The 27,093-nt window shown below is 42.9% G+C and overlaps 1 protein-coding gene across 12 annotated transcripts in view; it reads left to right on the top strand.

Annotated features, from left to right (window-relative positions):
* PLEKHA6 (pleckstrin homology domain containing A6) overlaps positions 1 to 26,231 on the top strand; it is a 203,664-nt gene extending 177,433 nt beyond the window's left edge. For 9 of the 12 annotated variants that reach the window (XM_044445554.1, XM_044445538.1, XM_044445546.1 and 6 more), the window contains 11 exons: positions 5,190 to 5,301; positions 7,764 to 7,903; positions 10,589 to 10,738; positions 13,659 to 13,788; positions 14,875 to 14,984; positions 16,717 to 16,902; positions 17,988 to 18,152; positions 18,772 to 18,905; positions 19,772 to 19,914; positions 22,314 to 22,434; positions 24,932 to 26,231. In XM_044445554.1, the coding sequence (XP_044301489.1) occupies positions 5,190 to 5,301; positions 7,764 to 7,903; positions 10,589 to 10,738; positions 13,659 to 13,788; positions 14,875 to 14,984; positions 16,717 to 16,902; positions 17,988 to 18,152; positions 18,772 to 18,905; positions 19,772 to 19,914; positions 22,314 to 22,426 (1,383 nt within the window). In that variant the 3' untranslated portion in view covers positions 22,427 to 22,434; positions 24,932 to 26,231. The remainder of the gene's footprint in view (positions 1 to 5,189; positions 5,302 to 7,763; positions 7,904 to 10,588; positions 10,739 to 13,658; positions 13,789 to 14,874; positions 14,985 to 16,716; positions 16,903 to 17,987; positions 18,153 to 18,771; positions 18,906 to 19,771; positions 19,915 to 22,313; positions 22,435 to 24,931) is intronic. The other 3 variants (XM_044445576.1, XM_044445523.1, XM_044445488.1) reach the window with 2 other exon arrangements.
* Positions 26,232 to 27,093: the final 862 nt, after the last annotated feature.

Raw genomic sequence — 27,093 nt, 5'->3', positions numbered from 1 at the left:
ACCTCTTTGCTTTGAGGGTTATCTTGAAGCAAATCTCTCTTTGCGTACTCCAAGATTCATTTCCTTGACCCTCACCCTGCATCTCATTTCAGCAACTTTTGCTGGGTATTTTGGAATCTTTCTTTTTCTTATGCTGTCTTGTACTTGAAAGCAGCCAAAGCAGTTCTGCAGCAACACCATGTGTGGTCAGTCGCCAGCTTTCCGCTCCATTTTAAGTCTTGTTATTGCCAAATTCTCTACTTCAGAGGTAGGTGCAAAGAAAATGGCCAGTGCTGTGCTGTGTGCTGCTGATAAGGCAGAAGCACCTTCACAGTATTGCTTAGTTAGACTCAGGACTAAAACAGACATCACTTTAATTGTGCCTAGCAACCATGTTGTTTAATTATTGTTTTGCTCTAGAGTAGGGACAGTGTTGCTTCTTCTGGATCATATTCCTAGCTCTGGGCTTGGGGGAGCTTTTAAGGTGCTGGATCACCCATCCTAAACCGAACATGAAGTGGAAGGAGAGGTAGTTGGTAGACACATTTTTAAAGTAATGTCTGTTTTAGGAACCATAATAGCAGGGTGCAAACATTCATCCATGACAAGTTCCCAGCTCTCCTGCCAAATGGCTCTGTCTGCAGACATGCTGAAAAGGCAGCCTGTGAGATGTGGAAGGCATGGAATTAAAAATTTGGGCCAGAACCTGTCCCTGGTGGCTTGCATTATGGATAAGTGGCCTGAATGCTGAGGACAAAGAATACTGCTGGAGCTGTCATGTGCCAGATAGAGTAGCAATGCCTCATCTTTGCTTTCCTTCCTATGTAGATGGCATTTGACCTTCTTGTTGCCCTGATGAACAAAGACTTTGTCTTCCTTGGTTGCTATGAACCCCACTCTCAGACTCCATGCATTTAAGCACCACCCAGGTCTCAGTGAATCCTGATATGTGTGTGTGTATTTAGTGGGAAAAACAACTGTTTTCTTTGAGTTAATTTGCAAAGATGAACCAGACTTTAGCAACTTGCTCTTAACCTCATGTTGTTCATCCACACACATGAAGAAATAGTGAGAAAAGTGTCAGATGAGTCAGTGGACATTCTTTTGGTCCTTGCCTGAAAGGTAGACTGTTTTTTCGTCCATGTTTCTGCCTTATACGCAGAGGTGTGCTAGCACATTTTGAAGTGCGGGCACTCATTAAGACAGTTCCTATAGCTAGCACCTCCCTCCCCTCTGAGATCCCTCTTAGACAGTCCATTCCAGCAGTGTCCATCTTCACCAGGATCCGATACTTTGTAAAGCTAGGGAGTTTCAGCTGTTGAATCAAGATCAGCCCACCCCGAAGTACTTTGTACTACCGCAGAGAACAATATACCATTGCTGGGAAAAATCATTTCCCTGCAGCTACTGCAAATGTCACAGCTAAGCTTAGAGTGAAATGAGAAGCCTGAGTAGGAGTGACAGCAACAGCCTCCCTCTTAATAAAAAAGGTGCCAGCAGTGCATCCCTGTGAGCCCTGACTCCACTACATCTCCATGTACAAGGTCCTAGCACACCAAACGCTCTGCTCGCTGCTAGTGCAAGCTGCAGATGGGGACTGGTGCGTACAGTTTGCACGGCTGGCTTTCTACACTCTTTGCAGAAGCATCTCAGGGGAAAATTTTTTCCTTGATGTGGGCCATGTTCCTACCAGGGTGCTGCAGCACAGAACCGGGAGTGTAGAACAAGGCTGTCTGAACGAACACTTAAGGCAAGCATAGCTGCATCCAGGCATGCACAAAATAAACTGACTCCCATCACGCATTCATACACTCACCATCACCACCAGATGTTCTTCCCAAAGCCTGCAAGGCTAGCAGACATCTGCTACAAGTCTTCTCCCTGAAGTGCTATCTTTTCATGGGGATTCCAGCAGCACTGGAGCAAAGGAAGGGCTCTGATTGATTATACCATGGTGCATACTGATGCATGGAACACCAAAATCAGTGATACTATTGTAGCAAATCTCATGGCAAAAGCTTTGTGGTATCACTTCTTATAAATCATACCGGTGAACCAAAAGCTATAGCTGCTTGCTTAGTTCAAGAAACAGCTCAAGGCTAATAACTACAATCATGACAGCTGTCAGTCCAATGACCGTTTCCAAATCAGGATCTTTGAGGTTCAAAATTCTAAGCAAGGTCAAGATTTGTGATAAATCCAAACATGCCACGCATTTCAAGATATGGTTCAAGAGCAAGTTACAAAACTGGAATTTACATATACAGGCAGTCCAAAAATAGATCCCACATCAGAATTTCTACAGCATGAGTGTCAAGGCAGAACAAAGACCAGCAGTCACAATACATCCAGGCAAGGAAGCATTATGGATTTTTAAGATGTCTAAGTAACAGTTCTATGGTGGGCAAAAAATCTCAAGGTCATAATTTATGATAAATCCTGGAAAGTCAGTATCTTGGGCTATTTACAGAACAATCGATCTAGACATGGGAGATTCTGTTGAGCCCCAGGATTATAGAGATTTCCATGAAGGGCCTCTAGGATCCATCTGGTAGGCAGACTAAGTCCAAGATTTAGGGTACTTCCAAGCAGGTTCTCAACCATAAAATTTTAAACAGACATGGCTCCCAAACTGATGGACAATTCAAGTGAGGAGCATGTCGAGCAGCTCAGATGATGGAAAGTTCAGGGAGATAAGATGGATATTCCCATCAGAGTCTCTGTAGGTTCTGCTGTGGCTTAAATGTTAGGGAGGATCTATGAGAAACCCACTTCACTGTTTGAACCAGCTTATGACCCAAGCTTAAAACTATTATATGCTTTCAAGTAAAGGTAGAATTTATTTCACTGAAACTTATTCTAAGAATGGTGTGAAAGCTGGGCAGTAAAGAATGCTGATGGGAAGAAAATGGATGCATTTGATACATGGTGCTAGAGGAGAGCTTTGTGAATATCCTGGACCAACAAAAATGCAAACAAATAGATCCAAGATCAAATCAAGCCAGAACTTTTCCTAGAAGCAAAAATGGCAAAACTGAGGGTGTCATGTTTTGGAAGCATCATGAGAAGGCAAGATACTCTGGAGAAGACAATCATGCTAAGAAAGTTGAAGAAGAAAGAAGAAAAGAAAGGCCAAATAAAAGATGGATTGAATCCATAAAGGAAGCTACAGCCTTGAATTTAGACCAGCTAAATGACCAGGGATGGATAGGGCATTTGGAGGGGATTTCATCCATAGTGTCATCAAAGTTAGAGATGTCACAATGTCACATAACAAGTCCAAACTTGACATGATGGTTAGAGAACTATGATTGGCTCTCCTGGGGATCATTCTTTTTTTCTACTGTTATTTTATTTTTAAACTGTTCTACTTTTTCCTTTATAAGAACATAAAGCAAACCATTTGAAATGATTCACATTCAAGTACTTGTAGCATGAAAGCCCAATTCCCACATAGAGCTCTTCACTATATCTTAGCCTGATTGGACATGGAAATTGGTTCATTTCTTTAATGCCAGATGGTTCTATCCCAGAATGTAACAGGTGGGAACAGCAATGGCAAGGAGGGAGTACACTTGACCTAGAATGGAGATGGGTCTCTAGAAAGTATGCATTGCTTGCACTTTCATTCCACAGCACAAGTGCATCCAGCATCTGCTCTAAAGTACCATAAATATCCAGTCAAGGACATCTGAGTGGCTTTTTCAAATGGAGTGCTTGCTATTTCCTGATGGAACTAATTGATCATAAAGAAAGAAGGAGAAAGCTTTGCCCATGCTTGACTTGGAAGGATGATGTGCTCAGTCTGTCCTCATGTTCTAAATGTTGATAAGGGTGTGCTTGTATGTACTCGTGTTCACTGAGTAATTGCAGTGATATTTAACTCCCATGGTTGCTGTTTTATTTCTGGTGCTAAAGGATTGCTGCACACACACATTTCCAATCTGGTTCATCATCTTGATTTGCCCTAGTGCCTGCGTGCCTGAATGGAACTGTAAGAATAAAATGTTTCTGGCTGAGAGTTTGAGGAGGGGATACCTCCTAGGTGTACTGAGACTTAAACTTGAGCAAACAGAACAGCTTCATCTGTGCATGGATTTTCTTTTGTGTACAGTGGAGCACAAAAATATTCCCTGTGTTTTGTCCCCTGTGTTAGGAAAGATCTATAGGGCGGGTTCTACTTTGTACTAAAAATAGTGGTGGGAAGGAATCTAATTTCCAAGCATAAAATTAATCATGCAAATGAGTAGCAGTTTATGCAAGCAAATATATTTTGCATAAACTGTCACTGTTACTAGGACTCTGAGGTTTTTTGTGAAGTTTGACATATGGGCAGAAATGGTGATATGGCAGGAAAGAAGATATAGGTAGTTGAAAGTATGGGTAGTGATATGTGACTGGAAGTCCTGATGAAGGGGCAAGATTAACCTTTCAGGTCGTAAAAACGCTGTCTTCTTAATACTGCTGTTACATATACATACTGTCTGCTAACAAGTCCACATTATTTCCACATCCTGGACTAGAAACTAAGAATGGGGGAAATTGTTTGATTCACCTTTTAATGTGGACTCACCTTCCCTAACCAATGCATGAACTGAAAAGCAGTTATACATCAATATTTGCATTCTTCCAGTGCAATTTGCAAACAGTGCATACAAAAATATTAGTTAAGTTCACTCAAGAATTAGGGCAAAGATGCACAACTCAAGCCACTCATGCATTTAAAAATAATAATAATTCAGCAGGGATGCATCACCACGTTAATCATGAGAAAGGGAAAATATACATTTTAGTACTTCAGTCTCTGCCAAAAGAAAATGCACATTTTTTCTCTGGACGCTGCACTGCCATGCGCCCTTTACCCATCCTCCCTCTTTTTCCCTCTTTGTGCCACACTCCTTTCTTCTCCCTTACTGCACATTTGAACCCCTGTCTGTTAACTCATCTTTCCTAGTTTTTCCAACCAACAGCTCTCTCTTAAACCATCTCTTCTTGCAAGGCTCTCTTTCTGCTCTTCCCTCTGAAATGGAGAGTAGAGGTGAGAAACAGATGCTTAACAGGTGCTTAACTTTCTGTTGCAATAACTCTTCTCCAGTGTCTTTTCTACTGTAGAATGTTTAAATAAAATTTAGGGAAGCACAGGCTTTACTGAGCCAAGATAAGGACTAGTTCATTTAAATGCTACCCTTTTTGTTGCTTTGCTCTTCCAGAACGAAATGCTCAACCGGCAAATCCAAAAGGAAATCTGGCGTATCCAGGATGTGATGGAAGGGCTAAGAAAGAACAACCCATCTCGGGGCACAGACACTGCAAAGCACAGAGGTAAATGCCACCTGTTTTATTTTCAGGCTTTTTGTACGTCTTATCTATAGGCTAGGATACTGTTGCCTGAATGTCTGCCACTCCTTCCTATAATTTGTTATCTACCATCTGAAAACATGTGCTTGTTTCTCCTCTTTTCCTGCTGCAACCAGTGTTGGAGGACCATTCACTGCAATCTGATGCCACAGCTTAAGGATTGCCCCTTTATCCAGAAATCACCCAGATTTTGGATATGCCATGTAGCTTCTGAATTACATAAAGAGCACAATAACAAAACTGGCTTGGATTTTGAAGGAGAGGAACAACAAAGAGATTGCTTTGCGATGCACATACTTACATGATTCTTTTCAGTTTGCATTTGTAATTTCAGAAAGCGCACTATCAAAAACATTGCAATTATGTATCTATTTCTTGAAATGAATTGCTTTCTGTGCTGCTCACCCCAGGATCCCTGCAAATCAGGGAAACTGCCTCTAGTCCTAAGGACATTTTTTGTGATATTTAGCCATGTTTTAAGAAATCTGCATAAAGAAATGTTGACTTCCTTTGCTGTGGCTCTGCACATCCTCACATCTTAGCAATATGATGGAATTTGGGCTCAGTCACTAAAATCAAAGTGCATCTTTTTTGCCCTAAAGTAACCTGTATCTGGAGGCCAGAAATACTGCTTGCCCTGCTTCTCAGGGCAGTCAAAATCTATCTATTTCAACAGGCATTTGGTTTTTCTCTGAATGCTCTGAGGCTTCTTTGATAGTGCTGTTGCTATTTCTACTTTTTGGAAACAATGTTTCTTACGTCTGTTTTAATTATTTTAATTAAACATGTTATAGTGTATCACTATACTGTATAATCGGCTTTGAATGCTTTATCTGAAATATCAGGGAAAAGATCTGTCGGAGTTCCATTTTGCTAGCATACTAATTGCCACTTTGTACTCCTGTTCATTCCCTTGGATGTGTCAGAGCTCCTTTTAAAGCCATCTAATCACTTGTGACCATCTCCATACCGTGTGGCAGTGGGGCCCATAAATTAAATATGGATTGTGTGGAGGTATTTTTCTTAGGGGTTCTATCCAAGTGTGATGGCCATCAGTGGAACTGGGAGGGGGCCAGCTGCCTTCTCCCTGCCTTACTCCCTGCACCCCACCCCATGCTCCCAGAATCTGCACTAGAGCGCTGAAAAACCATCCAAAGCAATTTTGGAGTCCACACAGAACTGTCAAACCAGCAGACTTGCTGTAGTATGATGGCGAATTTGACCACTTTGCCTGTCCTAAATCTGTTGCCAGTCTGTATTTGGGCTCTAAGTTGTGTGTCCACTTTATCTGTGCTATGAATAGCTATATAAATCTCTCTTATCACCGTGCCTGTTCCCTCATCTTTATTGTTCTTTTTTTCTGAACAAAAATCCCCACAGATTCTTTCCACAGGTTGTCATGTTGGTTGCCCTTTTTGTGTCTTTTCAAGGCCTTCCATATCTCCTTTGAGATGTGGTTGCAGCAGGCTGAGGGGTGCAGGAGGTCGCCAAAACTGTGGACACTGTTCCAAATATAATTGTGCATTTCTTGAATATGTAGGTTTCCCTCTGTCTCCTTCAGGCCAATTCCCATGATTTTTTCTTTTCACATAACTATGTATACTTAAGCATACAATTCCCTTCACTTATCCACATAAGAAAGATGTCATAAGTGCATGACCCTCCATAAAAGTTTGAAGATTCCTATTTCCAGTGGAGATGTTGCAGAAGGGCATGATGGCAGCTCTCTGTGAATCCTTGGGTGTCTCTAGGAAAGGGAATATAGCATATTCCCTTGCTCAGTCTTCAAGGGAAGACTTTACCAATCCATGATGGAAATAATGACAGAAAAAGGAGGGATTAAATGCTTCATTAAATGAGCAGTGTATTGCTGATCCTAACTGTTATTTAAGTTTAGTGTAAGAGCGAATGAGCCAGTCTGGAGTGGGACCAGCACAGATGAACAGCAGGGAGGGTTAAACCTTCCTGTGCAGCAACTTCCCACCATCTCTAAATTGCCCCTCATGTAGGCTAAAGAACTAAGAACAGCAACACCTCAGTTGGTACAAGTTGAGGTTCTTTTCCCTGGACTCCCAGTCCACAAGGGGTGGTCCTCACCCATAGTGTAGCCCCATTAATTTTTCATAAAGTTAAAAAAGAGTTAAGGCTAGGATCATTGATATGCAAATACCAAAAAGTGCTGTGGAAACTTAATTGTATTTTATTTTTTAAAGCCCCAGGCATTTTGAGTGTCATAGCTTTAAAAAGGGCATTTTCCAGCTTTTCAAAGAAGAGTCACTTCCACCCACCTGCACACACCACACACACTTTCCACCCATTTCCAGCAAATGCTTAATTGGCGTGCATTTCCTACTGACCCGTCTTTCAGGCAACGTGTCTAGATGGTGCACTCAATGTTCTTTCCTTTCTCTGCTATTTCTCCGCAGTGGCCCTCGGCCCATCGGGAACCTACAGCTCCAACAGCCCAGCCAGCCCTCTGAGCTCAGCCAGCCTCACAAGTCCACTGAGCCCTTTCTCACTCGTGTCCGGATCCCAGAGCTCCCCTACCAAGCAAGGCAGCAATGAGGTGGGCAAAGTCAGCCTTGCCCAAAACCACCAAGGACAACGCAGCAGAAAGGGGAGGAGGGCTGCAGCCTGTGAGCAGAGTGCTCTTTAATTCAGGGACAGGTGACCTGGTGCCTCCCAGAAGTTTTGAACTGCCATTCCCATAAGCCTTAACCATGTGTCCTCTTGATGGGGGCATACGGGAGTTGTAGTTCAAAGCATTTGGAACACCCAGCCCCACTTTCATGCTTCTGTTTGAAGATTATCTTTCCACCAGTAGATGGCAACCCAGGCCTTGCTTTGATGTGAGTGGTAGAGACTGATGGAGTAAGTTTTCCAGATGCAAGTCAAAGGGCTATTAATTTTCTGTCGAAAGGTCATGAGATTGGCTTAAAACGCATGAAAATTCTGCTGCTTCCAGAGTGTTTTTTTCCCCAGTGGCAATATAGTAATGCCAAAGCAATGTGACAGTAGGATGAAGCTAAAGGGGGACCTGTGGAGGTGGCTGGAGCAAGGCTGCCCTGGCTGTTTGAGTGTAGCAGGAGTTGTGCTCTCATGCTTCTACTTGTGCAGAAAGACTGCCGGCAATCATCAGCCAGGCAAGCTGAAGTGTAGATTGCAGGCAACAGCCACGCTAGCCGGGTTCATTTGATCACAAGGGGGAAAGAAGACACGGTGATGTCTTCGCCCACCCCTTGTGCTAGTCACTCATGGTGCAATTTGCCGAATAGCTTTCCTGTAACGGAGGGGAAACCAGTGAGCTGCATGGCAAGGGCAGCTTCAAAACTACGCTGGAACCCTCAGCTTGTTGTAGGCTTGGGAATGATTTTGAAGCCACCCCTGCTGTGAACCTCACCTGGGAAGCCTCCTGCCACAAGGTTAATTAGGCAAATCGCAAAGTCCATAACAGCACATGGGAGCCTTGATAATGTGAACCCTGAAACTGATTGACAGTGTCAATCATCTGCAAAATGCTCAATCTGGAAGTGGCCAGTGAAAAATTGCAAAATATAAGTTTTGAAAATTTCCCTTAGAATTGCACTTAAATAGACCAGAAGTTTATTTCTATACAATAATATTGCTTTCACTGCCCTGTTGACTTTTATTTAGGGAGCAGAAGCTGTTGAAGGTAGCAGCTAGGACAGTCATATACAAGCCTTATTTTATCCAGGAACAAGGCACCATTCCATTCTCTGATATTTTGCTGTTATTAAGTAACTAATGCTTGATCAGGGCTAGTACCATTGCAGTGTTAGAGAGGAAGTTTCTCCTGCTGGTTCTCCAAAATGTTTTGGATGCAGCCTCAGTGAGCTGTTGATTTCTACGCTACATCACAAGCTTACTCTTTCTTTCTTTCAAGAATGGTGGCAGAAGAAACTTCCATTCAAAATAAATACCTTGCAGTCCTATGGTGCAACGCCAAGTGGCTTCCGTGAGTTGTACCCAGTGTTAGTCTTACTGTGAGGAGAGCCATTGAAATGCAAGGCTTAAACTGAACTAACACTGGGTACAACTTGAGGTGTTACACATTAAAAAAAAAGTGGATAAAAGATATGCACTAGGCAGGGATATTTCAAGCCCCCTACAGTATTAGAATAATTTGATTATACTTATGCAGTATGAGCGTTCCAGTTTACTCAACTCCTCCTTACATCACATAGCAGCCTCAATTATACCTATCATATATGGAAGCCTGAAATTGCTTTGGGCTACTGGGCAAAGATAGTCAGGTATGGAATTGCCAGGGCTATTGTCCTTGCCTATAAAAGGTACTGCAGAAATGGATATACCTTTCCTACTCTGATATGACAGGTAAAATATTTTTAGAGAGATTTTTAGCCTAAGGGTAGGCAGCTTTTTTTAACAACTCAGGTTACATCTATCATCAAGCCCAAACTCTTCCCGACCTAAAACTGCCATCAGTTTTAGCCCCGCTCAGCTTTTCATCTTTTGCATGTACAGGTGCCTCACTTCCTCTGTGGCTACAACCCTGTGACATCAGTTCATATGGAATCATCATTAGGTCTTTTAAGCCTACAGCAGTTGTGTCCTTAGATCAGGGGTGCAAAACCTCAGGCCAGGGGGCCAAACTGCCCTCCAAGCTCTCCCAGTATTTTCTTTGCTTTCTTCCCCTTTCCCCATCCACCAATTGTTTGGAGGTTTCCTAGCTTTTGTGCAGTCTTTCCCGATTCTAAAACGTTGAAATGTCTCTCCTTAGGTTTAGCTACTGGCAGTAAGAGCTTTAAGCTAAAATATTGGAGTATTTGTGATATTTCAACCTAGCCTTTATGCTTTTAGAAGACCTCACCATTGTCCTCAGGCTCATCCACCACCTGAATGTTTTTCCTGAGAACTTCCCAGAAATAAATTCGGCCCTTGGACTGAGAGAGGTTTTGCACCCCTGCCTTAGACAGTAGTTTGCATTGTGCAGCAGTCAGCAAACTTCAGGGACCATAAAATATCTGTATTCTGAATGTGCCTTGAAAGAGATGCATTTTATTTTGATGACAGATATTTTTGAGGTGATTGAAAATCCAGCTCCTCAGAAGATATCTGGACTATTGGGGTGCTCAGCTGCAGTTGCCCTGTCCTGGGTTTAACACCTGTCTCTGTTTGAGTCTATGTCTCACTAATTCTCTTTTCCTTCCCATTCTCACAGTTTCTCTGCTCTTACTCCTAACACTTCTCGGCTTCCTCTTCACTTCAGGAGCCTGGTCCACCTCGACCTCCCCTCCCCAAATCATATGTGCCCTTGGAATCTCCTCCGACTGTCCCTCCGCTCCCTACCGAAAGCCGCCTCTGGCCGCATCCTAGCTCCCCTTCCTGGCAGCAAAGCAGTGAGGCGAAGAGGGGACAGGTACCAAAATGGAGTCTGAGAGCTACAGGCATGCTCTTTCCTCTGCCACACCCAGCAGAAGTTTGGGAGGGATATGGGACCACTCGCTTAATAAGGCACTGAATTAGCCAGTGATGCTCCCTTAAGCCCACTATGGTTAATAAGGGCAGTTTTACACATGATGAATTTTTTTTCTTATATGTGGATTATATCCAAGTAGAATAAATATTATCTACATGAGACTTCTGGGACAATGTGCCTTTTTGAGAATGTGAGATGCTGCATTCTCAGAACGGCTGATGGTGATCTGCTCTAATAATGGATGAAGGCAGAAAGTAGGAATGGAATGCAGATCTCACAGCAGGGACCAAGATGGTTCCCCCCACCCCATCCCGAGAGCTGAAGTCCGCTGAAAGGAGCAATTTTAGCTTGATATATTTAGATAAAGAAGTTTTGCATGTTTTGGAGCAATACAAAAACCTTTAAGATTCATTTGATCAGGAGCAGTGGTGGTGAAAAAAAGAAATATTTATGCACACCGGAGCAATATCTCTCACAAACAAGTGTAAACTCTTAGAAACAGTTATCTGCCTTCAGCCCTAAGTTGCATTTCTATTGCTGCAATGTGATATCGCATTAAGCTATAGTGTGCCAAGAATGAGCTTCATCAAGCCTTGGGCTCCTGTACTCTTGGCTCCTTCCTCCTCCAGCATGATTGGAAGGAGTTCATAAACTTCTGCTTCTAATGCAACTTAGCCACAGTTTATTGCTGTGTCCAAACACTGAACTGTGGTTAATCTTGCCTCTGCTTTATTTGAAACAAGCCAGTTTTGTAACCTATGATTTGAGGTGGCTAGTTTCAAACAAACTAGAGGTTTGGATAATGCAATTTTGGTTTTGCATGATGTCCAAATGTGACCCATATTTAATGTAATTTAGTGTTCTTTATCTTTCTTGGCCCCTCTGTCAAGTGGTAGAATTAAATGAAAAGCATGTCCATAAACAAAAATATAATGAACAATAACACATTTCTCTGATAATAACTTTCAGATCAGTTTATAGTATAACCTTGGTTTAAAATCTCACAGCTCTACCAGGTGAATTTGATCTGCATTAAATTCCACAATGGTAGTGAAGTTGAACTGGGTTTTCATGTCAGTGTCAAGAAGGGATATTGTGTCACTGGGAATTCATAAGAGCTGATTTGCTGGATGCAACCATTTCAGCCAACTGCAAGGTGAAGAAGGAAACCTCTAGACTATAAAACGGACACTCCTTTCCCTAGTGACATTCCACAGGCTTTGCACATCAGATACATGAGGTCACTGCAAAGCTTAGGGGATTCAGGGGAAGCTCCGCAAAACATAATGGAACATACTTAAGGCACTTGTTTTAATTTTTTAAAGACTGAAATTGACTCTCCAGTCTAAAAGTTTTTTCTTCAACCATATCAGCAGCCTCACAAAAGTTTGCTTTTAATAAATGAAATATTTTAACAAATGCCAATCATTCTGATTGTCCAAAAAACTATGATGAGAGTATGATCATTTCTAAAAATGAAGGGGCATAAGATGCTATTACAATACAGGGAAAATGAGAGTCAGACACTTATTCTGGGTCAAACCGATATAGAACAGCCATCTCCCACCTGGTGTCCTCCAGATGTTTTGGACAACAACTTCCAGCATCCCTGATAATTTGTCAGGTATCTGGGGCTAATAGGAGCTGTAGATTAAAACATCTGGTGGGTATCAGGTTAAGGGAGGCTGCCATAGTCTCTTCATGTCTTTTTCAGCCCAGATGTGCAGTTCAAACTGTAGTGAGGCTCATGCCTTTGCTCTGTTCCATGTTTTTGTTGCTACATGAACCAAAGTGGAAGTTATTATAACTTATATAAGCAAGATCAGACTCACATGTTTTTGGTGCAAGTGGCCAGGATAATGGTTGCAGCTGCTGTGGCCCATTCTGCCAGTCCATGCTGCATCATTGTTCCTGTGGCTTTTTGTTCTGTTGTCCCTTCCCATTCCTCCATTCACCCCCGTTATTTGTATCACTAGCAGAGTTTGCCGGCAGAGATGCTCTTGAGATGAAGCAGAAGGAGAGGGACTTGGGCAGGTGTTTTGAAGAGGATGTTAGAATGCCCCTTTCTCTGTGGAGAAAGCCTCTTCTCCAAGCTGTTTATTTTCTTATCAAGGGCACAACAATTTCTTAATTTGTATGATTTCTATTTCCCATTTGTAGGAATATGGTGGTGGTGGCAACCTCTGTTTACACACACACACACACACACACACACACACACGTACAATGGGGGGGGGGGGAAGGGAGGGGAGGGAGAGAGCAAGATCTAGATCCAGCCTGGCATTTCTAAATCTTAATAGCAAATAAAATAGGGTGGACTGGGAGGTCCCCCTCATATCTGGACCACTGACTGATGGAGACCTGATCTTCAATTGAACTTAACCCAATGGAAATATTTCTATATGCTTGAATAAACTTGGATTTTGGCTAGTAAGCAAAGCTCACCATAACCCACAAATTGACTTTGCTTTAATGTTCAATTGTAAACTATTTCAGCATTTTGGGTACAACTTCCCCTCACCCACAAGCGCACATAGCTTTGTGTTGCTTCTGATTCTTCATATTTGTCTCAAACATGAACTTGCCTCCACCATTTTGTCCAACTGGTTGGGTCTTGGTCATTGAGCACTTCTCTGAGTTATTTTCTATTGATGGGGTGGGGTGGGCTGAACCCTGCACAAGTGCTTCTTCTGGTGACTGTTTCCTTTCCCTGTTGTCTGGGCATTTCTGCTCATTTTTGGCATGTATGTGTGTGTCTGAAATCTGTGTAGTTAAGGAAATCAGCCTCTATCTGGACTGGCAGAACATCTTTTGGGCTGCCCTTGAAGCTCCTCATGTGAAATGTATTTGCTTCCCACAGTCCAAGTCCAGCTTTGAGCAGAGCAAGAAGGACCATCACCGGACTTTGGCCTCCAGTGCTGCAGGGGAAGCTGGTCTCTTGCAGGCAAGGCAAGAGCAAGAGGCTGACAAGCAGGTTGCTCTCAACAAAGGTGCCTTCAACAGCATGCAGTTCAGGAGGGGGTCCATTTTGTTTTGCCAGTTTTCATGTTCTTCTATCACAGAGGAGGGAAGTGCAACTCTGGTGCCCAAATCAGTACCTTTTCTAGCATCCCATTCTGACCACAGGGGTTATCCAGAGAGCCCCACCTCCTTCTCCTGGCCTTCCCCATTTATCCACACCACCATTTGTTCAGTGGTTTTCAGCCCATTTTGCAGACTTTCCCCCCATTCTAAAAGAATGAAATGTCTCTCTTCAAGCTGAGTGGCTGGCAGAAGGTGCTTTCTATTACAATATGCTGGTATTTGGGGTAATTCAGCCCCATCCCTTTTATCCTTGGTTCCACCATCCACTGGAACGCTGGCCCTCACAACTTCAAGTTTTAATTTGCCCCTCAGGCTGAAGGACTTTCCCCACCCCTGTTCTAACCCACAGTGCCCCACTTGAGATGGCTACATACAACAAAAAAACAAGGTCCATCTTTCTTTCAGCTGTTATGGGGGAAGAATTTCATCAGGTGTTGCTTGCCTGATTCCAGTCATGCTATGAATTGAAAATATGCGCCTCTCAAAATTTCCTCTTCTGCACAACAGTGAAAGATTTATGGGCTCAATGGTCACTTTTTTGTGATGAGCCTATGGTCTTCTTGAACCTTGGAATCCTATTCTCTCAAGCTGTTTTGTTTTGTTTTGGGTATTTAAACTGTTTCTTCTATATTATGCTTTATTGTAACATGATTTGGATTGATTGTAAGTGGTCTGGGGCATTGCTGTATGCAAATGAAAGGTGGAAGATGGGTTATATAGTTATGAATAACGTTTCAGCAAAAAATGCCATGTTTCTTAAGACAGTTTTACTTGTCAAATCCTCCTGTCCCACCTACCTGGTAATTGAAAATAGTGTGGTTGTATTTCTTGGGGAGCAGTGGAATTGTCACTCCTTGAGAGCATGAAGTCACAGTATGCCAAAGAAGGCTAGATCAGGCACATAATTATTATGTCCCCATCTGTGTTGTCACTGCCAGAAATCTGTTCCCCCACTTCATGCTAATGAAATATCCTTCTTTCCCATCTTCTAGTTGGCATTGTTCCCCCAAGGACTAAATCACCCATGGATGATGAGAGCACAGTCACATCATGTGTAGTGAGGAGAAGTGCCAGTAATCTAGCCAATGGGTTGAACTCCCGGGTAAGGCCCAATTCTGCAGTCTTTTCTATGCTTACTTTGTTTATTTCTGTAATAGCTTAGTCCCCTAGAGCAAATAGTTCTCAGGGCAATATGCAATAAAATTGTTACAACAAACCAAAAAGCAGTACAATAAAATGATCCACTAAAGTAGAGAAATGAAAAAAATATGTATCAAAAACCAAGCATCAACCACATGAAGAATTAAAAGGTATCACCAGTTAAGATACTTTAACAGTACAGAAAAATTATGCAGAGAAATAGAATGCCTATGTAAAGTAAAAAGAGTTTTGCATGTTTAAAATGCATGACAAAGTCTTACTTTCAGTGAGTAATTGCAATTTTGCTCCTGAAAATGCTCAGACTACCATAATACATATTCACAGTGCTGGCAGTCGGGGTGCTCATACCTATATATTTCCCTCTCCACAAAGGAAAAAAATGCACAAATTTGCAAGATGCTTTAGCTACTAGAGTGCACCAAACAATTTCAGAAGGAGAACAGTCTGATTTTTATAGACAACAGCACAGCCTTTGACTGTGTGGTTCATAAGAAGCCATGGATAGTCATGAAAGAAATGGGTGTGCTTCAGCACCAGGTTGTCCTGATGTATAGCCTGTATCATTTACAAGAAGCTTCTGTTAGGATGGAAAAAGGAGAAACAGACTGGTTTTCTATAGGCAAAGGTGTCGGTCAAGGGTGTGTTTCATCTCTCTGTCAGCAATGAAACCAATTACCTAGATAGGTCATGCACTCTCCCACTCTGGGAACATTTGAGATGCAGCTGGACAACCATCTGTTAGGGATGATTTTTAACCAGGAATCCTGCATTGAGCAGGAAGTGATGGGCTTATTGGTCCCTTCCAGCGCTTTTGGTCTATGATTCTCTCTGTACAGAATAAATTTTAAGGAAAGCTGAATTAGGATCAGAGGAAGAGCCTAAAACATACCCACCAAAAATTGGTGGAGGATGCATCAATAATTTAAGATATGCCAGCGATGTCATATTCCTGGCAGAAAGTAGCATGGATTGAATGACCCCAATGAAAGTGAAAGAAGAATGCGCAAAAGTGGGACTGTAGCTAGCATTAAGCAAACATCAATTATGACTGCAGAAGAATTAAACAACTTTAATGTCGACACTGAAGAAATTTAAATTTTGAAAGATTTTACATACCTTGGCTCACCAATTTAAATAGCGATTGTAGCCAGGACTGTTGTCTTTTTGGACTTCTACTCTCATATGTAGGGTTTTTAACAGGTTTGGAATTGTATTGTTGAATTTTTACATAGATTTGTTTCTGTGTGTTTATATATTGTATGTAAATAGTCTTATATTATATTACAATATTATATTTTATGGTTTTTAATTTTGGTCCAGAGAGCTTTGGCTATTGAGCATATAGAAATGTAATCAATGAAAATGAAGCCACACATACTTTGCCAGACTTGTGTTCCCACAAACTATTTTATTAATGGTTACCTATCTCTCAGCTGTGAAGCTGAGTTCATATCCATTCAGAGTGAGGCCCTTCTCCCAGAAGCCAAAATGGTGTTCCAATGGGCTGTTCTTTGCCTATGGCTAAAACTATGAAAAATCCAGTTTCCCGCAGTCAGAACAGGTTTGCACACTGAACCAGGGTAAGGTAAGACAAAGCATTAGGCACAGGGAAAATCCAGTTCTCAAGCTTGTCTGTAACCATGAAGGTCCTATTTTCTCTCTCCTGACCCCAGGACAGGCCAAAGAGCGCTGTGTTTTCAAATGAGATGAAGGCAAAAATGAGCGTTGAGGAACAGATTGATCGCATGAAGCGTCACCAAAGTGGTTCTATGAAGGAGAAGAGGCGGAGCTTGCAGCTCCCGTCCAACCAGCAACAGGCAGATAGTCCTCTCTCGAAGGCTCCTGCCTCCTACAAAGTGGTAATGTATCCCCAAGTCAGACAACCCTTGTACAATGGAGTTGGCATCATTCCCTTTGGCCATACAGGCAACAATTTCCATGTGTAATTTGATTCTAGATGCTTTCTAGGATTTGCCTGGGGTTTCATCTTGGCAGAGATGGGCCAATGTTCTTTTCAGAGAGGGTTTCTGTGGGTTCTGAAGCAGTGCAGCAAGTGCCAAAGTGAGAGTAGGGCCGTCCATCTTTAAGAGCAATATCTGAAGGAGCTGCCTGGTGGAAGCCTCCTAGTGCTATGAATCAAAAGACATTTGTACATCTTCTGTCTTTTTCTCTTTAACAGCATTTTTTCCTGTTAAGAAAAAGGGCCGTGAAAAACAGGAAAGGGTTACAAATGGCATTTGATGACATCTGGACCCCTGTAAACTTCCATGAAGGAGGCAGTTCAATTGCATAATAATTGGAAGCTCCTGGTTTGGGTGAGGGGAAATCAGGAACTTCCTTTAAATGGGAAAAGTGAATGAGAGAATGTCATTTTGAATTAGTTCCCATAAGAAGCCACTGAATCAGTGAATCTGTGTCTTAATTGCATTACTCCAGATTTCACTTCAAATGCACACATGACTGTATGTCTCACCCTGCCCACACACAATGAACAACAATTCATTAACTTAGAGAACTGGTATTCTGAGGAAAATATTAAGCTAGACCTTTCCCCCAATGTCCGGTTTTCTTTGTGCATGGCTTTTTTTCCCTATAGAAGAATTTTCAGTTATGTGAGTCCTGAATAAGTGCACCTTATCTGCTGTGCATTTTGGAGGAAGGCCATGGCATAGCCTTCCCCAGTGTGGTGCCTTACAGATGTTTTGAACTTTAAGTCCCATCAGCTCCAATCAGCATGGCTTGCAATCCAGAATGCTGGGCACCATAGTGTAGAGGAGTTGGAGGGCACCAGGCTGAGGAAGGTTGCCATAGACTGTGGCAGATGAGGAAGGATTGGCAGCAATGATCCACATTTGAGATAGAAATACTGGCAAGATCTTTGAGGGAGCAAAGTACAGTAGTATCAGATCTTGGCTGTAAAATAGTGGATCCATGGGTGTTCTAGGTGCGCAGACATCGCAGCATCCATGAGGTGGACATCTCTGATCTGGAAGCTGCATTACGCTCTGAGGACTCTGGCAAAATGTATGAAACTCCTCGGGAGGAGATTGCTCGGCTGCGCAAAATGGAACTGGAGCCTGAACATTATGATGTGGACATCAATAAGGAGGTGAGATTCAGTGTTTATCTGTGGAATAAGATCTCCTTCCTTGCTAAGAAAGTACAATGAGGTTTTGTTGCTTGCTTGCAAATGAAAACAACACATGTAACACATGGCTGGTTGGACCCTGAAGGGCACTGCAGGATCTGGGAGTACCTTCAGGTGGAGGCCTCCAAAAGCTGTCCATCAAAGGATATTCTGCAGTCCTGTATTGCTCTGTGGAAAGGATCTCAGGTCCAGCCTTTGAACTTTGTCTTCAAGATGAGATGAAGATGATGGTGATGATGATATAGCATTTCTATCCCACATTTTTCCTCTTGTGAAGAACCCCAGGCAGCTAACATGGGGTTGTCATGTTGTCATCACAACAACAATTCTGTGAGGTAGGTTAGGCTGAGAGTGAGTGACTGGTCCAAAGTCACCCAGTGAGACAACCTAAAGACAGTTACATAATCCAGTCAGAAGCAAGGGTGTTCCACATAGGATCTCATCTAGACCATGTGCTTGGAATTGGTAACATAATAACTAAGACCTGGATACTTCAGCAAAGTTAGAAATTATTACCTAAGTTAAGTTCTCCTTCACTGCCATCCTTTGCACTCAGTGCCTCTCTCTGTCTGCTCTTCAGCTTTCTACCCCAGACAAAGTCCTCATCCCAGAAAGGTATATTGAGCTAGAGCCTGATACCCCACTGAGTCCAGAAGAGATGAAAGAGAAACAAAAGAAAGTGGAAAGGATAAAGACGCTGATTGCCAAATCCAGGTACAATGCCGGCTGGAACCTTCTCTTTCCCATGTTAAGCATTTTTTCCCATTCTGCCCTCTGGTTGCTGTTCATCAATTCACATTTAAGCTTGGCTTTTGAGAGACCATTCATTAGTCTGTCAGGTCCTCTGCTTACACCTATTGCTGGTTATCAGCACTGGTGAACAGCTTCCTATTCTTCAAGAACAAGGAGCCTTATTGCTCACTCTTCTTTCTCCCTTAGCCCTCCCCACTTTTCAAGGGACATCTTAGAATTTGGTAACACGTAACAAATATTAGCAGATAACTGTGTGTCCTGTCCATAGCACTTGGCCTGGCATGAAATATCACACAGCAGCCCCAGTCATGATGAGAGTAAGCACTTGTACAGACATTTGCAGCTGAAAGGTTTCAAGAGGTGTATCTGTTAAAAAATGGACAAAAATAGTTCACAGGGGTGACAGGAGATGGGGAGGAAATCTATATGCATTTAAACTGGTTGCATGTTAATTTTTAAAAATTAACTGGGCAGTTAACTTTTCCTTTTTTATAGATACATTTTGAAAACTTTTTTACTGTATTGCTATGGTTGAAAAAAAGTCAGTTTAAGCATAAAGCAAGTTCAGCCACAAGAAGCAAAGAAAAGGTCAACATGGAGGACTTCTTAAAATAATTCCAGTTTGAAAGAAATGGTCTTTCCAGTTAGCTTTGATCAGACCAACTTCATTCTGGGGGGCAGACAAAGATTGAATACAAAAGATGCCATTTATAATTCTCCTGTCCCACCGACCTGCCCCTTTGGGGACTGCAAGTGCTCCCTAGTTGAGATGTGCTCTGGGACAGTCAGCTCGTACTGGCAATAATCCCAAGCTTGCTTTCTTGCAGCATGCAGAATGTGGTCCCCCTCAGCGAGGGAGAGGTGGATGTGCCCCAAGACTCAGAGACCCAACTGCAGGAGCAGGAGAAACGGATAGAAATCTCCTGTGCCTTAGCAGCAGAAGCCTCTCGACGGGGCCGCATGCTCTCTGGTAAGGTACAAGCTCTTGCAATGTTGCAGGGAAGCTTAGGCAATGCAACAATGAGTTCCCAAAGAGACAGCGGCTTCTTTTCACCTCACAGAGTTCTGCCTGTTATAGTTTGTTCTGCATTTAAATACAGGATGTGTAACTCATGGCAAAATAAATGAATTGGAGATGACTATGTAATTCCCTTGTGCAGACAAGACATGCTTCAAAAATACGACAGATCTGACAGCTTGAGTGCTGGCTGGTGTAAATTAGTGTCAGTGCTTTAAATTAGTTATAGTGATTTATAAAGGCTGGAGAATTGTCTGACAAAGCCAAAGCATCCTGCTGCACTGCTGTGGTTTTGCACTACTTCAAGCGGTCCAAGGGACCTGTCTGGACGATCACGTTGCTTGTGCAATGGCAGACATTGCATTCAACTTTCCTGTCTCCTCCTGGAATTTGTTGCCTTTAAGGATCCATGTCAGATAATTGAGAGCCACTGGTATATCCTTTAAGTGATATTCAGGCAATATCATTTCTAGTGAATTGAGCACATCTTGTATAACATACAGTCTTTACCCCCACCCCAAGCCCCCATCCACCTTTCTAATGGATGCAATTGTATATCCAAAGTTTCCCACAGTGGTTCTGCCTGAAGAATGTGAGGCATGGGAAGTTTCCCCAGAAGTGTCTTTCTAGAAGCCATCCCCAACCTAGTGCATTCCTAATGTGTTGCACTACAATTCATGGCTAACGGGGATGCTGGGGATTGTCGTCCAACACGATCTGAAGGTTGGGAAAGGTCAGGCTAATGCATCCATGGAGCACTCCCACTGTTTTCTATAGAAGAAGCTTCTTGGAGAGTTCCCAGAGACAGTTTTGTGGAAGCCTCCCCTACCTCCCGAGAGCGACTTCACAGAGCAAATTCCTCTGTTCAGTTCAGTGATGCAAAAGAGGCTCTTATTCCTGGGGTGCTCCTGCGTTGATACCTAGAAGGGAGGGATGGTTTCAGATGAGAAACTGAGGCTTTGCAGACTAGAAAAGGGGCAAGAAAGAGTGGCAAGATGGAGATGCGTAAACCACTCACATTGTGGAAAAAGGCAAGAGGGAGCTATTTTCCCCCTCTCATAACCCTAGAACCAGGGGATAACTTGTGAAGCTGATTCTAACAGGCTAAAGGGAGTACTACTTCACACCACACATAATTAACTTAGGGAACTGGCTTCCACAGAATAGTGGTGGCTGCCATCTTATACAGTTTTAAAGGGGGATTATAGAAATCTTTAGAGTATACATTTTTCAAATTCTATTAACTATGATGACTTTATAGAACTTGCATGTTGAGATGCAGTGTGGAACTGACTGCTGGTTGATGGAGGGGAACAGTGGGGAAAGGGAAAGCCAACCACCCTCATGTCCCACTTGTGGGCATCCCGTAGGCATCAACTTGACCTCTGTGGGAAACAGGATACTGGAGAAGCTGATTCAGTGGGGCTCCTTTTATGGCCTCCTCCATACAGCCAGGCTCTGGGCTTCAAATGTTTACCGTGTGTCCATCCGAGGTTCTCTTTGAGCTTTCCGCAGATGCCTGAAATGTCTGACTCATGCCCTGCTTTACCGTGGGGACTGCTGGCTGGAAGACATGGCCTGTGGCAAGAGGACAATGGGTTGCTGAAAATGGCTCAGGAAATGCTAGCTGTGGATTGTGAGTCATTGCATTGACCACAGCTGAAAGAATTGCTTAAAATCTGACCCATGGGTATCTTTTTAGCTAGCTAGATTTGCGGTGTTAACATTACTGTGATATAGGTTACAAAACCAATCTTGCTTTGAACATACCACCACTTTCCACAGCCTGAGATCTTCTGTCTAACTACTTCTTTCCGAATGATCTGTTGCTGCTGCCTGAGCCCACAGAAGAAGCTTCTGTGGAAGAAGGGACTGCCTGTGGCTAGTCCTGTGAGAAAAACCAGAGCAGAAGATTTTTATTCAAGCCACATATTGACTTTGACTCTAGGATGAATAGCTACACATTATGAGGGCTGCTCTGAAGATCTGCCAGCTTTCATGAATATTAATCCTTAATGCTATTTGCTGAGGAGGTGCTGAGCAGAAGAATAATTGCCTCTTCCTGTAGTCCATGGCAGGATGGGTGGGGTCTGTTCTTCCCCTTAGTCTACTGGGCAAGTGCCAGGCTGCTCTCCTTCTTGACTTGCTCTGTGTTTTTCCCAGTGGGACTCTCAAGTACTCATGGAGGAGCCATTTTGTACTGCTCTGTGATTTCCGATCACGCTTCCTTTTCCCTTTCTTCTAACTCCTGTTTGCTTTACTGAATGTATTTTGCCTTTCTTTCCTTCTTCTACCTTCCTGGCTGAAGCATCTTCTGTTCTTCATGCCTGGTCTCCATTTCTTGTTTCCAGCTCAATGTGCCACCCCGAGCCCTCCCACTTCCCCAGCCTCCCTGACTCCACCGACCAAGTCCCTCTCGTCTGACTCATCCCAGGGCACCGATGGCCATTTTATGCGTGTCTGAGCCATAAAGTAAGCACATTTTCTATTATACTTCATCTCATTCTCTGTGAGTCTCTGTGAGCCATCAATCTCTTGGAAAAAAGAAGGGGTAAGCTTCTTTTTCAAGAGTTGCTTCTCTTCACTGACCCATCCATCCATCTGTCCACTGATATCTGCTAAGCAAACCCTTTCTTTTTTGTCAGAAGAAGCCCAGTCTCCTTCCACAGAGTAAGTGCAAGATGCTTCAACTGTGAATGAAGATGCCATTTGTCTGAGCAAGTGTCTTCACAATGATTCACCCATGCCAGTGTCTCCCAGTAGAGGAGCAGGCCTCCAAAAATGAGATTATTTTCATGACTTCCGGCATAAGCAGTGAGAGCAAGAAATCCTTGCTCCTCATTTACCTGAGCCATGAACTCTCAACTTGTTGCATCTCAGATGTTTTGGACTACAACTCCCAGTATTCCTAGCCATTGGCAATGCAGGCTGGTACCAAAATATCTGGACGTTTAGGAAGGCTGAAGTCAAAATAGTTTGAGCTTAGAGGCAGAGTTGTGTGCTTTTTTCTGTTTTTTTTTTTTTTTAACCAAAACCAAGTTTGACAGCTGTGATTTTAAGCGGGCAGGTGGTAGGGAGTGTGTTACTTGACCCTTTTCTCCTCTTGCTGTTCTCCCACTCAGAATCCCCCTTCTCAGCCTGTTTTTGCATTGCATGGGAAACAATAGAAGAACTCACATCTTTGTCTGTGCAGGTTAAAAAGAAGACTGTGAGCCAGTTAGAACTAAAAATAGTAATTTTAAAAAATTAAAGTTAACAGCCACTTCCGGCATATTCCTTCTTTTTAATTCACAGCCTCCCAAAGTTGTTTCTGTTGCTGATAATGATGTTTAAAGTTGGATGAAAAATACACACCACTGTGTGTGATGTTTAGTTTGGGTCACAGGCAACCCACTATTCTTTCAAGCTCAGTTCCCCCTCTGTAATTTGAGGATGACAGCCATTGGCCTATAAAGGACCCTTTTAGAAATTATATAGCTAATGTATGTGAAGACCTTTGAAGAACTGATATACACTATTATTTCTGTAAATTATCACAAATGATTTGCAAAGGTTATACAGACAAGGGCAGTAGAGGACCAGAAGCAGAAGTTGTTTGAAAAGAGTAGAAAATGGATCCAGAAACCTATTTACCCATTTATTTGTGTTGTTATGTACAAGTTGGTGAACTGTATTCACCAACTTGTTGCTAAATGCAGTTTTCATTAAAAAAAACATTTTGTCCTTACGTTCCATGGATTGTCCCACCCAGGCTGTTTGTTATAGCCTCACAAGGCACATCGTTTTTGGTCTTTGGTGGTGTGACTAGAGTACCCCGTGATCAGGAGCTGTCAGATTTGCTTCCCCTGCAAATTATCCTTTTCGAAGTCAAAGTTTTTTAATTGTGTGTAATGACACAAATACTAATTAAAATTAATTTAAAATTGCTTTTAAACGTTTGATTGTGGGATAAGCTATTGCTAGAAGAATAACTGGAGCAGGAGAAAAAAGAGGTATATAATTCCTTTGCCTGTGGGTCTTGTACCTTATTTAGTATAAGAAGAAGTGAGCCATGGTGTGTCCAAGAAAAGGAACTGTGAATGTTAGGCAGAACTGCTGCCTGATTTTCCCTTCACAAAACAGTTTGGATTTGGACGCATAAAACAATAAAAAGGTAGTTGGTAGGTTTTTGTGCATAGCTTGGGTTTGTTCTGAATGGTTAAATCCACTCTATTTTTAATGGCTATTCTCCCTGTAGACCTTTGGGTGGCTCCTGAGAACTGAAGGATGGAAAGTAACATATATTGTATATGTCACAAGTCCATCTTTCAAGCCATAGTTGTATGCGCACTGACCTGGGAGTAAGCAGTGAATACAGCGGGGAATATTTCCAAGTAAATATGCATAGGACTGTGTTGTTAGTCCGACCATCCTCCATTGTTGGTTGTCCAGAAGACAGGCAAGAATTAAACACCAACATTTCATACCCTCAAATCACCAAGGAATATGGTGAAGGTTACACTGCCGGTATGGCTACAGCAGAAGGGATCGCTCCTGATCCACTGGTGATAACAGGATTCTACTTTCCAAAGGACCAATTACAAGTTCCATCATGCATTTGCTAACAAAAAGTAAAACTTGACGATACTGAGTATTCGTTGCCATTAAATTTCAGACAATCCAGATGCCTAAATAAATATACAAATAGTTCCAAACCTTGGGATGGATGTTGTATTCTTCCAGTTGATAAACCTTCTGATGAGCACCATTAATGTTTTGAGAAAGGTCCTTACACAGGAAGATAATTTTTTGAGGGTTGGAGTGGTCAGATTCGTAGCCTTTGCTCATCTTGCAAAGTCATGATCAGTGGCCTTTCCAAGAGGCCCACAGCCTTAGCTCCACTTACTGTCACTGACTCTTCTCTCTCTCTCCCTCTCTCCCTCTCTCTCTCTCTCTCTCTCCCCCTCTCTCTCTCCTCTTTTCCTTTCAGCACAGGCCCTGGCTGCTGTGAATGCTGTGAAATTCCACGGAGCCACTTTTTAACAGCCCAGTCTGCATCCTGGCAGAACAACTCAATGATGCACGTGGCCATTGTTCTTATTCTCTCAGAACACCCCTTCCTTCAGTCGAGCTGCATTCAGGAAGGAAAACCTGCCTCTGAGGAGAATGGGGGATGTCTCACCTTGACCCCAGTTCCACCTCCACAACACACACACCCTTCCACTGCTGTCATGGCCCATACCAGCTGCCCAGATAAGCCCTTTCAAACCAGTAGCAGATGGGTGCAGCATACTGGAGCTGTTCCATTCCACAAGGCAGGTCTTAAAGTCATTTAAAAAGCAGAAGACCACCAGCCAGGGATCAACTGTTGCTTGGACTAGCTCAGCACCGAACTGGAAAAGTGACATTGGTGATAGCAGGGGGAAGAGAAGTTTCTTATGCCAATGTAGCCGTCTCCTGGGGAGCTTGGTTCCCTTCCACCAACTTGTGTTTGTGGGGCAGGAATGTGTGAAGAATGACTTGCCACCATAGCCAAGGGCTTAATAACCCCTTCACTGAATTGAGCACCAGATATTTTTCTTCCCTCCACCCCCTACCCCAGGTCAGTTCTCCTCTGCCAACCAGAATAGCTTTAGCACCCTTACTCTCCGACCTAAGCAACCATTGCACAGCCATGCTTCTCTGCTTATGCTCACAGCCATTCACAGGAAAAGGAAGGCGGGAGAAGCGTGGATCGACAGGCAGAGCTTTGTGCATGTGGCCGGTGAAGAAAAAAGAAGGCTGCTTGTCTGAGACGGGCTGGGTGGAGAAAGTAATAGAGGCTTTAGAGGAATCTGTGATTGTGTGGGAATACTGCTGTGGCTGGCATTTTCTTCTTTTCCAAAACGCCATATGGGTAGAATGTTTCAGAAGACGTGCATAATGTATGTGGACATGGAGCAGAGGTGTACATGAAAGGTCGAATGGGGAAAGATGAGGATAGAAATGTTCTCTTGGCTGGAATTGATCCAGTGAGGTCTGTTTTCCTGTGGACACAAAGCAAAATTGGGATTGGGCAGGTAACTTTCCCTCCTCCTTCTCACATCTAAGTCACTGGGCAAGTTCTCTGGGGCATGCTTTTAAGTAATGGGACCAGGAAGAAAACTGCCTGCCGGACAGATCACTGTGTTAACCATGCACTTAAGATGTTATTTTATTTTATTTAGTTTTTGCACCAGCCCTTGAAGTAGTAGTTCCTGCTATGAAAGACAAGAAATTTTGAGTATGCAGAATTTGGGTGTGAACTAAATGAGATGGACCAAAAGTCAGTCCCCCTGACATAGAAAAATTAATTGTAGGCCGTCGTAGAGAGGACAGAGTGAGACTGGGCCCACTCTTCCAATTGAGCTCGGATTGTTTCCTCAATAGTCTTGAGAGAAGAATTAATTGAGAAGGGAGATAAGCCTAAAGGGAAAGTATAGGGAGAGAGCATGCATTTTGAAATGCATTAATAGAAGTGTTACTTTCAAATCATGAGAAGTAATAGTTCCCCTGTACTCTTCAGTAATCAGGCCTCATCTAGAATACTGTGTCCAATTCAGGGCACCAAAATCTTTCTTAAAGAAAGATGCAGAAAAATAAGAAAGGGTCCAGGAGAGGGCAAGAAAAATGATCCAGGGTTTGGAAACACTGCCCTGAGGAGAGTACTGTGTATGTTCAGCCTTGAGAAGAGAAGACTGAGTGGGGACATGATATCCCTCTATAAGTACTTCAAAAGTTGTCACAGAGAGGAAGGTCAAGATCTCTTCTCACTGATACAAGAGTGTCGGGCATGGAATAATCAGTTCAAGCTGTGATAACCTGGATTCAGGCTAGATAGTGGGAAAAGTTTCCTCAGTGTCAGAAGAATACAACAATGGGACCAGCTGCCTAGAGAAGTCATGGGCTCTCCCACACTAGAGACATTCAAAAGGAAACCAGTAAGTCATCTGAGTGGAGTGGTGTAAATTGGTGTCCTGCAACATCAGAGGTTGGACCTGATGGCCTTCTTGACTGCTTCCAACTCTATGATTTTATGGGAGATGTATTCATTTTCAAGGACATGCCTACAGAGTTTCCCTGACCTACCATGATTTATTCAAGAGGTTCTGGCTCACTTGTCTTTCTCCATAC

This window comes from Varanus komodoensis, unplaced genomic scaffold, assembly GCF_004798865.1.
Source record: "Varanus komodoensis strain SLA01 unplaced genomic scaffold, ASM479886v1 scaffold1, whole genome shotgun sequence".
NCBI lineage: Eukaryota > Metazoa > Chordata > Lepidosauria > Squamata > Varanidae > Varanus > Varanus komodoensis.
This window is presented reverse-complemented; position numbering and strand designations above follow the sequence as displayed.